The 12,689-nt window shown below is 44.8% G+C and overlaps 1 protein-coding gene across 2 annotated transcripts in view; it reads right to left on the bottom strand.

Annotated features, from left to right (window-relative positions):
• LOC109923894 (rho-related BTB domain-containing protein 1-like) overlaps positions 1 to 6,568 on the bottom strand; it is a 90,478-nt gene extending 83,910 nt beyond the window's left edge. For both annotated transcript variants that reach the window (XM_048598051.1, XM_048598060.1), the window contains exons 1-2: positions 6,377 to 6,568; positions 304 to 407 (exon numbers count right to left, since the gene is read on the bottom strand). In XM_048598051.1, coding sequence (XP_048454008.1) covers positions 304 to 407; positions 6,377 to 6,568 — 296 coding nt within the window. The remainder of the gene's footprint in view (positions 1 to 303; positions 408 to 6,376) is intronic.
• Positions 6,569 to 12,689: the final 6,121 nt, after the last annotated feature.

The following is a 12,689-nucleotide window of genomic DNA, read 5'->3' as shown; positions in this document are numbered from 1 at the left end:
AAATGGTCATTGGATAAACATATGGATGATAATGGAATAGTTTAGGTCAGATGGGCTTCAGATTGGTTTCACAGGTCGGCGCAACATCGAGGGCCGAAGGGCCTGTACTGCGCTGTAATGTTCTATGTTCTATGTTCTAAGGTGCTATACTTCTCACTGTACTCATTTGAGTACGTGGCCATAAAGCAAATCCTAATTCCAGTATAATGATAGTGTCGTACAGCTCAGAAACAGGCCCTTCAGCCCATCATGTTAACATCACACAGGCTTCCCTGAGAAAACCAAGCTGCCCTTCTATCTTACCTGCCATATGCAAAGCGACGATCTTTGTGATGGTCACCAAAGGTATCCCACAGTCGAAGAGAAACTGGAACTTCATCAACAACATCTCGCGATCGTTCCAGAACCTTCACAACACAAAGATGGAATAGGATAGAGTAAGGATAGACAGAGATTTTGGTCCATAGATCCCAGAAGGCATCAGCACATGTAGACAGGGCAGACAAAATGGCATACAGGATGCTGGTCTTCATTAGACAGGGGGTAGAATAAGGCAGTGATCAAACTCCTGTTACAACTTGATAAAACATTGCAATACTGTGTGCAGTTCTGGTCACCACACTATTGGAAAGACGTGATTGCACTGGAGTGAGTGCAGAGAAGATTCACCACAACGACCTGAAGGACATAGCTGCTCCACTGGGTCTGCAGCAGGTGGTGAGGGAACCAACGAGGGAAAAACACACCACCCTCTGTCTTCTTACAGCTAGCCAATTTCTGATCCAAACCGCTAAATCACCCTCAATCCCATGCCTCCGTATTTTTTGCAATAGCCTACCATGGGGAACCTTATCAAACGCTTTACTGAAATCCATATACACCACATCAACCGCTTTACCCTCATCCACCTGTTTGGTCACCTTCTCAAAGAACTCAACAAGGTTTGTGAGACACGACCTACCCTTCACAAAACCGTGTTGACTATCCCTAATCAAATTATTCCTTTCTAGATGATTATAAACCCTATCTCTTATAATACTTTCCAACACTTTACCCACAACCGAAGTAAGGCTCACTGGTCTATAATTACCAGGGTTGTCTCTAACCCCCTTCTTGAACAAGGGGACAACATTTGCTAGTCTCCAGTCTTCTGGCACTATTCCTGTAGACAATGATGACATATAGATCAAAGCCAAAGGCTCTGCAAACTCCCCTCTAGCTTCCCAGAGAATCCTAGGATAAAGCCCATCCGGCTCAGGGGACTTATCTATTTTCACACCTCCCAGAATTGCTAACACCTCCTCCTTATGAACCTCAATCCCGTCTAGTCTAATAGCCTGTATCTCAGTATTCTCCTCGACAACATTGTCTTTTTCCTGTGTGAATACTGACGAAAAATAATCATTTAGCGCCTCTCCTATCTCTTCGGACTCTACGCACAACTTCCCACTACTGTCCTTGACTGGCCCTAATCTTACTCTAGTCATTCTTTTATTCCTGACATACCTATAGAAAGCTTACCTTACCAATCTGCCTGCTGCAGATGTATCTGTCCATGACAGTATCGGTAAGAGTGACCATCACACACTCCTTGTGGAGACAAAGTCCCGCCTTCACATTGAGAACAATCTCCATCATGTTGTGTGGCACTATCACCGTGCTAAATGGGACAGACTTCGCACAGATCTAGCAACTCATGACTGGGCATCCATGAGGCGTGTGGGCCATTAACAGCAGCAGAATTGTATTCCAGCACAATCTGTAACCTCATGGCCCGGCATATCCCCCACTCAACCATTACCATCAAGCCAGGGGATCAACCCTGGTTCAATGGAGAGTGCAGGAGGGCACGCCAGGAGCAGCGCCAGGCATACCTGAAGAATACCATTTGAAAGGTGCCTGCATGGGCATATGAATAGGAACAGTTTAGAGGGGTATGGGCCAATTGCTGACAAATGGGATTTGATTAATTCAGCATGTCTGGGCGGCATTGATGAGTTGGACCGAAGGGTCTGTTTCCATGTTGTACAACTCCAAGACTCTACCTGACAATGTGGAAAATTGCCCAAGTATGTTCTGTACACAAAAAGCAGGACAAATCCAACCCGACCAATTACCACCCCATCAGTGTCCTCTCGATCATCAGTAAAGTGATAGAAGGTGTCAGTAACAGCGCTATCAAGCAGCACCTGCTCAGTGACGCCCAGTTTGGGTTCCGCCAGGGCCACTCAGCTCCTGACCTCATTACAGCCTTGGTTCAAACATGGACAAAAGAGCTGAATTCCAGAGGTGAGGTGAGAGTGACAGCCCTTGATATCAAGGCTGCATTCTACCGAGTGTGGCATCAAGGAGCCCTGGCAAAACTGGAATCAATGGGTATCAGGGGGAAAACTCTCCGGTGGTTGGAGTCATACCTGACACATAGGAAGATGGTTGTGGTTGTGGGAGGTCAGTCATCCCAGCTCCAGGACATCTCTGCAGGAGTTCCTCAGGGTAGTGTCTCAGGATTACTCCCTGTGTTACCTGCCAGTGAGGCTAGGAATAGGAAGACAGTAGAGTTCAATATGTGGCTAAAGAGTTGGTGTAGGGGGCAGGTGTGCAGAACATATGGATCATTGTGATCTGTTCCAGGGCAGGAGGGAGTTGTACAAGAAAACTGGAAGCAAATAAATTGGAGGGGCATCACTATGCTTGCAATGAGAATTGCTTAGTGTCATGTAGGAGGGTTTAAACTGGTGGACAGCGGGGAGGAACCAGAGCAGCAGTTCAGCATGAGGAGAAGGTTGATGTTAACTCAAGTAAATCCAATAGAAAGAACAGGCAGAGCTGAGTTAATGAACACGATGGGACTGGGGATCTGAAGTGTATTTTAATACAAAGAGTATAACAGGTAAGGCAGAGAAGCTTAGGGTCTTGATTTGTACATGGGATTACCATGTTATGGCCATTACAGAAACCTGGTTAAAAGATGGGCTGCGCTGACAGCTCAGCATTCCAGGATTTAGATGTTTCAGGCTTGATAGGGAGGGATGTAAAAGAAGTCAGGGAGTTGCATTAGAGTCATAGAGTCATAGAATAATACAGCATGGAAATAGGCCCTTTGGCCCAAACTGGTCAATGCTGACCATGGTGCCCACTCAGCTAGTTCTAATTGTCTGCATTTGGTCCATGTCCCTCTAAACTCTTCCCATCCATGTATCTATCCAAATGTTTTTTAAATGTTGCTATTGTACCTGCCTCAACCACTTTCTCTGGCAGCTCATTCCATATACTCACCACTCTCTGCCTGAAGAGGTTGCCCCTCAGGTCCTTCTTAAATCTTTCCCCTCTCACCTTAAACCTATGCCATCTAGTTTTCAATTCCCCATCCTTGGGAAAAGGACTATATGCATTCATCCTATCTATGCCCCTCATGATTTTATATACCTAAATAAGCTGATTCCTCATTCTCCTCCATTCCAAGGAATAAAGTCCTATCCTGGCCAACCTCTCCCTGTAACTCAGGCCTACTAGTCCTGGCAACATCCTCGTAAATCTTCTTTGTGGAATGTGGAAAATTGCCCAAGTATGTCCTGTACACAAAAAGCAGGACAAATCTAACCCGGCCAATTATCGCCCCATCAGTCTGCTCTCGATCATCAGTAAAGTGATGGAAGTCAGTAACAGTGCTATCAAGCAGCACCTGCTCAGCAATAAGCTGCTCAGTGACGACCAGTTTGGGTTCCACCAGGGCCACCCAGCTCCTGACCTCATTACAGCCTTGGTTCAAACATGGACAGAAGAGCTGAATTCCAGAGGTGAGGTAAGAGTGACAGCCCTTGACACCAAAGTCACATTTGATTAAGTGAGGCATCAAGGACTTCTAGCAAAACTGGAATCAATGGGCATCAGGGTGCAAACTCTTCACTGCTTAGAGTTATCCCTGGCACATGGGAAGATGACTGAGGAAGTTGGAGGTCAGTCATCTCAGCTCCAGGACATCTCTGCAGGAGTTCCTCAGGGTAGTGTCCTCGGCCCAACCATCTTCAGCTGCTTTGTCAATGACCTTCCCTCCATCACAAAGGCAGAAGTGGGGTTGTTCGTCGATGATTGCACAATGTTCAGCACCATTCGTGACTCCTCAGATACTGAAGCAGTCTGTGTTCACATGTAACTTAGGTACACATGAGAATAAATCACATCAAATCAAGAGGCAAATGGAATTCAACCCAGAAAAGTGTGAGTTGATGCATTTGGGGATGTCGAACAAAGCAATGGAATACATAATTAAGGGGAGGTAATGAGAGGTGTAGAGGGACAAGGATCCTCACAGTGAATTTCCACAGAGCCTTCAAGGTAACAGGACAGGTTGATCAGATGGTTAAAGATGGCAAATGGAAACCTTTCCTTGATTCGCTGAGGTACAGGATCGAACAGCAGGGAGATTATGCTGGAACGGTATAAATAATTGACAGGGCCACCACTTGAGTACTGCATGCAGTTTGAGTCTCTTCATTATTGCACTGGAGAGGAGGTACAGGAGATTTACGAGAATGTTGCCAGGATTGGAAAAATGCAGCTATGAGGTAAGATTGGATGGGCTGGGGTTGTTCTCCCTAGACCAGAGCAGACCGAGGGGAGATTTAATCAGAAACCTGCTTGCAGCTCCAACAATTTGCCTCCTTGATGACCGTAATTTTCTTGAATTTGACATGACAAGCTGGTACAAACTGTGAAGTCACATGGGATCCACGGTGAGCTGGTTTGACTTGATTTGATTTATTATTGTCACATGTACCGGGATACAGCGAAAAGTATTGTATGGCATGCTAACCAGACAAATCATACCTTACATAAGTACATGAGGGTAATAGAACAGAATGCAGAATATAGTGTTACAGCTACAGAGATGGTGCAGAGAAAGGTCAACTCTAATATATGAGAGGTCCGTTCATAAGTCTCATAGCAGTGGGGGAAAAATTGCTCTTGAATCTGTTGGTACGTGTTTTTAAACTTTTGTGTCTTCTGAATAGGCAGGGAATAGAAGGATATGGACCATGTAGAGTCTTTAGTTTAGAAAGGTGTCATGCATCAGTGATTTCTTGGTGGGCTGAAGGGCTTGTTCCTTTTCTGTCCTGTTCTTTGTTCTTCATCGCTACCTTCCATTTTCTTATTTGACACTATTTCCTCTCTTGTTACTTGTACTGTCTCTGGGGGAGGCTATTAATCCAGAGACCCAGGTAATGTTCTATGGACCCGGGTTCGAATCCTGCCATGGCAGATGGTGGAATCTGAATTCAATAAATATCTGGAATTAAGAATCTAATGATGACCATGAACCTGTTGTCAATTGTCAGAAAAACCCATCTTGCTCATTAACTGGGGGAGGCAATGCCCCAGTGGTGCTATCACTAGACTATTAATCCAGAAAGTTGGTTAACGCTCTGGGGACCTGGGTTCAAATCCCTAAACAGCAGAGAATGGAATTTGAATTTAATTACAAAAACGCCTGGAATTAAGAATCTACTGATGACCATGAAACCCGTTCTGAGGAAGGGTCATCAGACCCAAAACTTTAACTCTGATTTTTTTCTTCACAGATGCTGCCAGACCTGCTGAGCTTTTCCAGCAACTTCTGTTTTTGTTCCACGTTTTGACCATGAAACAATTGTTGAGGAAAACCCATTTGGTTCACTGATGTCCTTCAAAGAAGGAAATCCACCATCCTAACCTGGTCTGGTTTACATGTGTCTCCAGACCCACGCCAATATTGTTGACTTTTATTTACCCTCTGGGCAATTAGGAATGGATAAACAAAAACAATAACCTGTACATCCAGGGTTCTGTGGTCAAATACCCCATGATTTTCCTGTCCATCTCAGATATTGTAGATTTGAGATATAAAGATTTAAATTCTGTTAACTGTAAGTACAAAGGAAACGTATGTAAGAAGATGTCTGCGATCAAGAAGTTTAGACAAACTAGGATTGTTGTCCTTCCACAACATATTATTAGTTCAGCATATAATTTATATAAAATATTATTTTCGAATTTGTTGGTGTTTTGTTAGAGGAGGAACTCTCTGCTCTGCCAAACAGGGTGTTAACTCAAGGTTATAGACTTCACATTACTGACGAGGGAACTCAATAAGGTTAGGAGAGGTTACTTCATGTAGAAGGACATTAAGATCTGGAACACATTATCAGATGGGTATTTTTATAAGAGTTTGTACAGGTATAGGCAGAAAGCTGGGCCACAACCCTATCGCACAGCTCATTCAGAAAGCCAGCACAGACAGTTTGGGCTGAGTGGTCTCTTTTTGTGTTGTATGAATCTGTGGCCTTATGAGACACCCCTTGGCCTGAGCTGCAGTATTCAGCAATAAACTCTGACTTACCTCCTGGCAGACCCGATACTGATCTATTGCCCAAACAGTGGGCACATGTGTAGCCAGCAGTTGGTACTGGGTCAAGGTAGCATTGCAGGCTCTGGCACAAATCAGCCTTGTCTTTCCCACCGCATTGTCCCCAACTACGACACATTTAATCGTTTCTACATTCGGCCGCTCATAGTCCACATCGATGTCCATTGCTGTAAGTACAAAGCAAAAACAGTCATTGAGTGAACATTGAACTCCCTCTCACTATCTGTCTCCACTGCACCGTGAGTTCAACTCTTTGCATTGATATAGTTCATCCCACTCTCATTAACCGGGCTCTTGTGTGGTTTCTGCTTATTCGATCAACATCAAATCATGACCTAATTCAGGCATTGAGGGTGGCTGGAGTGACTGAGATAAAACATGAGAAAATACAGGTCAGAAACCAGCTTCACTGAAAAAGCAAACAACAAACACAAGAGCAGGAGTGGAGACTAACGGTGAACAGGATAGAGGAACTACTACAGAAACAACTGGACATAGAGCATAAGGAGATAACAAGGTGTAGAGCTGGATGAACACAGCGGGCCAAGCAGCATTAGAGCAGCAGGAAAGCTAACGTTTCGGGCCTAGACCCTTCTTCAGAAATTTCTGATTTCTGAAGAAGGGTCTAGGCCTGAAACGTCAGCCTTCCTGCTCCTCTGATGCTGCTTGATCTGCTGTGTTCATCCAGCTCTACACCTTGTTATCTCAGATTCTCCAGTATCTGCAGTTCCTACTATCTCATAGAGCATAAGGAAACAGCTTGTACTCAGCACACCAGCAAATGAGAACACAGGAACAAAAGTAGGCCATTCAGTCCTTTGAGTCTGCTCTGCCATTCAATATGATCATGGTTGATCAATGTCTTTAACCTGCCACATCCCATAACCCTGTCTGCCATTGATAATCAGAAATCTCACATTCCAGGACTGATCTTCCACAACCCTCCGCAGCAGTGTCATAGAGTCATAGTGCTGTACAGCACGGAAACAGACCCTTCGGTCCAACTTGTCCATGCTAACCAGAAATCCTAAATTAATCTAGTCCCATTTGCCAGCATTTGGCGCATATCCCTCTAAATCGTTCCTATTCATATACCCTACTCTCCTAGGTCCCTTTGTCCAATAACACTCCCCAGGACCTTACCATTGTGTGTATAAGTCCTGCTCTGATTTGCCTTTCCAAAATGCTGCACCTCATGTTTACCTAAATTAAACTCCATCTGCCACAGCTCAAGGCATCTGATCAACATCCTGTCGTACTTTGAAGTGACATCCTTCACTGTCCACTACGCCATGAATTTTGGTGTCATCTGCAAACTTACTAACCATGCCTCCTATGTTCCCACCAAATCTAGACTGTAGGGCAGGTCTTATGAGGAAAGGTTGAGGCAGCTAAGGCTTTTCTCATTGGAGTGAAGAAGGATAAGAGGTGACTTGATAGAGGTGTACAAGATGATGAGAGGCATAGATAGCATGGATAGTCAGAGGCTTTTTCCCGGGGTGGAAATGGCATAATTTCAAGGGACTGAAACAGAGACTTTCCATTCTAGGCAACATGGGGAAGCTGGGGAATCTCCAGCTAGGCAATCACATCCTTCCAATAGTGTGGAGACCAGAGCCGCACACAGTATTCCACCTGTGGCCTAACCAAGAAGAAGACTTCCCTGCTCCTTTTGCTTTTTCTTTTAATTCATTCCCGGGATCAGGGCTGGCAAGGCCAGCATTTATTGCTCATCCTAGAGGGCAGTTAACAATCAACCACACTGGGCCTGCAGTCACATGTATTTAATTGAATCATTTATTGTCACATGTATTCAATGTAAAAATACAGTGAAAAGTGTGTACATTCACTGTACATACATGCTGCAATTCACTTTAACTTAGAATAAGGTAAAAAAGTCCAATTTTCATTTCCACCCCAGAATCCTGCTCCAGGCTTTCCCACCCTCACCATGCCTCTGCCAGAGGGTGTTCAGTTACATGGCAAATTATGCAACAAGTTAAAGCAGGGGGAGGGCTCAGCAGAGGTTAAAGTTTCCAGAACAAGTTATAGAATAGAGAGGATGGGTCAGGAATCTTACTTCAGGCACTGCAGATACGGGAGTATGGAGTCATAGAGTTGTACAGCATGGAAACAGACCCTTCGGTCTAACTCATCCACGCCAACCAGACATTTCAATCTGAACTAATCCAATTTGTTAGCATTTGTCCCATAATCCTTTAAACCCTTCCTATTCATGTACCTATCCAGATCCTTTTTAAATATATTGGCCTCCACCACTTCCTCTGGCAGCTCAGTCCATACACGCATCACCCTGTGTGTGAAAAAGTTACTCCTCAGGTCCCTTTTAAATCTTTCCCCTCTCACCTTAAACTTATGCCCTCCAGTTTTGGACTCTCCTACCCTCCCCTATCCTAGACCCTGACTATTCACCCTATCAATGTTCCTCATGATTTTATGAACCTCGATAAGGTCACCCCTGAGCCTCTGACACTCCAGGGAAAAAAGCCCTCCATGAACTCTATAAGAAGGAGTGCAGTCAACTCAGCACGAAGGGTGTAGTACTTAAATGCATGCAGTATACAAAGCAAGGTAAATGAGCTTGTAGTACAGATTGAAATTGGTGAGTATGATCTTGTTGATATCACAGAGACATAAGAACATAAGAACCAGGAGCAGGAGTAGACCATCTCGCCCTTCGAGCCTGCTCTGCCATTCAATAAGATCATGGCTGATCACCCAACTCAATAGCCTAATCCTGCTTTCTCCTCATAACCTTTGATCCCATTCTCCCCAAGTGCTATATCTAGTCACCTTTTGACTACATTCAATGTTTAGTCATCAACTACTTCCTGTGGTAATGAAATCCTCAGGCTCACCACTCTTTGGGTGAAAAAATGTCTCCTCATCTCCGTCTTAAATCGTCCACTCCGAATCCTCATTCTGCAACCCCTGGTTCTGGACACACCCACCATCAGGAACATCCTCCCTGCATCTACCCTGTCCAGTCCTGTTAGAATTTTATAAGTCTGAGATTCCCCCCTCATTCATCTGAACTGTCGTGAAAACAATCCCAATCTAGTCAATCTCTCCTCATATGTCAGACCTGCCATCCCTGGAATCAGCCTGGTAAACCTTCGCTGCACTCCCTCGAGAGCAAGAGCACCCTTCCTCAGAAAAGGAGACTAAAACTGCACACAATATTCCAGGTGTGATCTCACCAAGGTCCTGTACAACTGCAACAACACATCCCTGCTCCTGCACTCAAAACCTCTCACAATGAAGGCCAACATCCCATTTACCTTCTTTACCACCTGCTGTACCTGCATGTTACCTTCAGCAACTGGTGCACAAGGACACCCAGGTCCCACTGCACACTCCCCTCTCCCAATCTACAGCCATTCAGGTAGTAACCTGCCTTCTTGTTTTTGCTTCCAAAGTGAATAACCTCACATTTATCCAAATTATACTGTATCTGCCATTGATCTGCCCACTCACCCAACCTGTCCAGATCATGCTGAAGGATCTCTGCATCTTCGTCACTTTGGGTGAAGAAGTTCCTCCTCAACTCAGTTCTAAATCTGTTCCCCCTTATTTTGAGGTTATTTCCTCTTGTTCTCGTTTCACCGCCAGTGGAAACAACCTCCCTGTTTCTATCTTATCTATTCCCTTCATAACTTTACATTTCTATAAAATCACCACTCATTCTTCTAAATTCCAATGAGTATAGTCCCAGTCTAATAAATCTCTCCTCATAAACTAATCCTCTCATCTCCAGGTTCAACCTAGTGAACCTCCTCTACACCCCCTCCAAGTGCTAGTACATCCTTTCTTAAGTAAGGAGACCAAAACTGTACACAGTACTCCAGGAGTGGCCTCACCAGCCCCCTATACAGCTGCAGCATAACCTCCCTGTTTTTAAATTCCATTCCTCTAGTAATGAAGTAAAATATTCTATTTGTCTTCTTAATTACCTGCTGCACCTGCAAACCAACCTTCTGTGATTCATGCACAAGGACAACCAAGTCCCTCTGCACAGCAACATGCTGCAATTTTTCACCATTTGAATAATATTCCCCTTTGTTGTTATTCCTACCAAAACGGATGATCTCACATTTATGAACATCATACTCCATCTGCTAGACCCTTGCCCACTCATTTAACCTATCTATATCCCTCTGCAAACTTTCAGTGTTCTCTGTACATTTTGCTCTACCACTCATCTTGCGTCATCCACAAACTTTGACACACTCTAAATCATCTGTGTAAATTGTAAACAACTGCAGTCCCAACACTGATCCCTGAGGCACACCACCCATCACCAACCAGAAAAACACCCATTTATCCCCACTCTTTGTTTTCTGATGGTTAACCAATCCTCTATCCACATGCTAATACATTGCCTGTAATGCCATGTACCTTTATCTTACACAGCAGCTTTTTGTATGGCTGCAAGGGGATCAGAGCTGAGAAATATATATCCAAGGATAAACGTCCTATTGAAAGGACAGGATGGTGGGCAGCAGGGGGACGGGATTGCCTTGTTAGTAAGAAATGAAATAAAAGGCAAGAGAGAGGCAAGAGTGGACATTGGGCCGCTGGAGTATGAGGCTGGACAAGTAGTAACGGGGAACAGAGATATGGCAGAGGAACTGAATAGGTACTTCATGGTGGAAAACACTAGTAACAAACCAGAACATCAATAGAATCAAGGGGCAGAGGGGAGTGTAGTGGCCATTACTAAGGGGAAGGTGCTGGGGAAGTTGAAAGGTCTGAAGATGGATAAATCACCCGGACCAGATGGACTGTAACATAGAATTCAGAAGGAGATTGCTGAGGAGATTGTAGAGGCATTGGTGGTGATCTTTCAGGAATCAGGGGAAGGAGTCAGGAAGGGTGCCAGAGGACTGGAAAATGTCTACTGTAACATTCCTTTTCAAGAAGAGAGAGAGACAGAAGACAGCAAACTATAGGCTGGTTAGCCTGACCTTGGTTGCTGGTAATATTTGACAATCCATTATTGAGGATGAGATTGTGGAGTACTTGGAAGTGCATGGTGAAATAGGGCTGAGTCACTTCAACTTCAACAAGGGGAGGTCATGCCTGACAAATCTGTTAGAATTCTTTGAGGAGGTAACGAGCAAGTTAGACAAAGGAGAGCCAGTGGATGTGATCTATCTACAGGAGGCTGTGAAATAAAATGACTCCTGCTCATTTGCTGCAGCTCCGCCTTCAACACCATTATTCCCTCCAGACTGATCTCAAAACTGCGTGATCTTGGTCTCGGCTCCACCCTCTGCAACTGGATCCTCAGCTTTCTGACCCGTAGACCGCAATCAATGAGGATAGGTAACTGTATCTCCTCCACAATAATGCTTAACACTGGAGCCCCCTAAGGGTGCATCCTCAGTCCCCTACCGTACTCCCTGTACACCCACCCCCAACTGTACTCCCTGTACACCCACCCCCTACTGTATTCCCTGTACACCCATGGCTGTCGCCAATTTCCAAACGAATGCCATCTACAAGTTTGCTGAGGACACCACTGAATTGGGACGGATATCTAACAATGACAAGTCAAAATACAAAAAGGAGATAGAGGGCTTGGTGATGAGGTGCAATAAAAACAACCTCTCTCTCAATGTTAGAAAAACTGAAGAACTGATCATTGACTTCAGAAAGAAAGGAGAACACACCCCCATCTACATCAATGGAACTGAGGTTGAGAGAGTGAAGAGCATCAAGTTCCACAGACTGATGATAACCAATGATCCTGGACTTCCCACGTAGATGTGACAGTGAAGAAGGCACAGCAATGCCTTTTCTTCCTCAGGTGACTCAGGAAATTTGCCATGTCCATAAGGTCCCTGACCAACTTCTACAGATGCACCATTGAAAGCATACTGCCCGGGTGCATAATGGCCTGGTACGGCAACTGCTCTGCCCATGACTGTAAGAAACAATAAAAGATGGTGTGCACAGCCCGGACCATTACTGAAGTTAACTTTCCATCCATGGACTCCATTTACACAGCTTGCTGCTGCAGAAAGGCTGACAACATCATCAAAGACCCATCGCACCCTGGTAATGATCTCCTACAACCTCTTCCATCAGGCAGAAGGTACAGAAGCCTGAACACAAGCACCAGCAGGTTCAGGAACAGCTTCTTCCCGGCCATTATCAGACTGTTGAGTGGACTCTCTGTTCTCAAATAACGCTGATCTTGCTAACGTTGATCTCACCTAGTGCACGCCCTGTGCAATGTAACCTGTATGCCTCTGCCTAA

This window comes from Rhincodon typus, chromosome 1, assembly GCF_021869965.1.
Source record: "Rhincodon typus isolate 14 chromosome 1, sRhiTyp1.1, whole genome shotgun sequence".
Lineage (NCBI taxonomy): Eukaryota > Metazoa > Chordata > Chondrichthyes > Orectolobiformes > Rhincodontidae > Rhincodon > Rhincodon typus.
The sequence above is the reverse complement of the archived record's forward strand: the minus strand, read 5'-3'. Positions and strand labels throughout refer to the sequence as shown.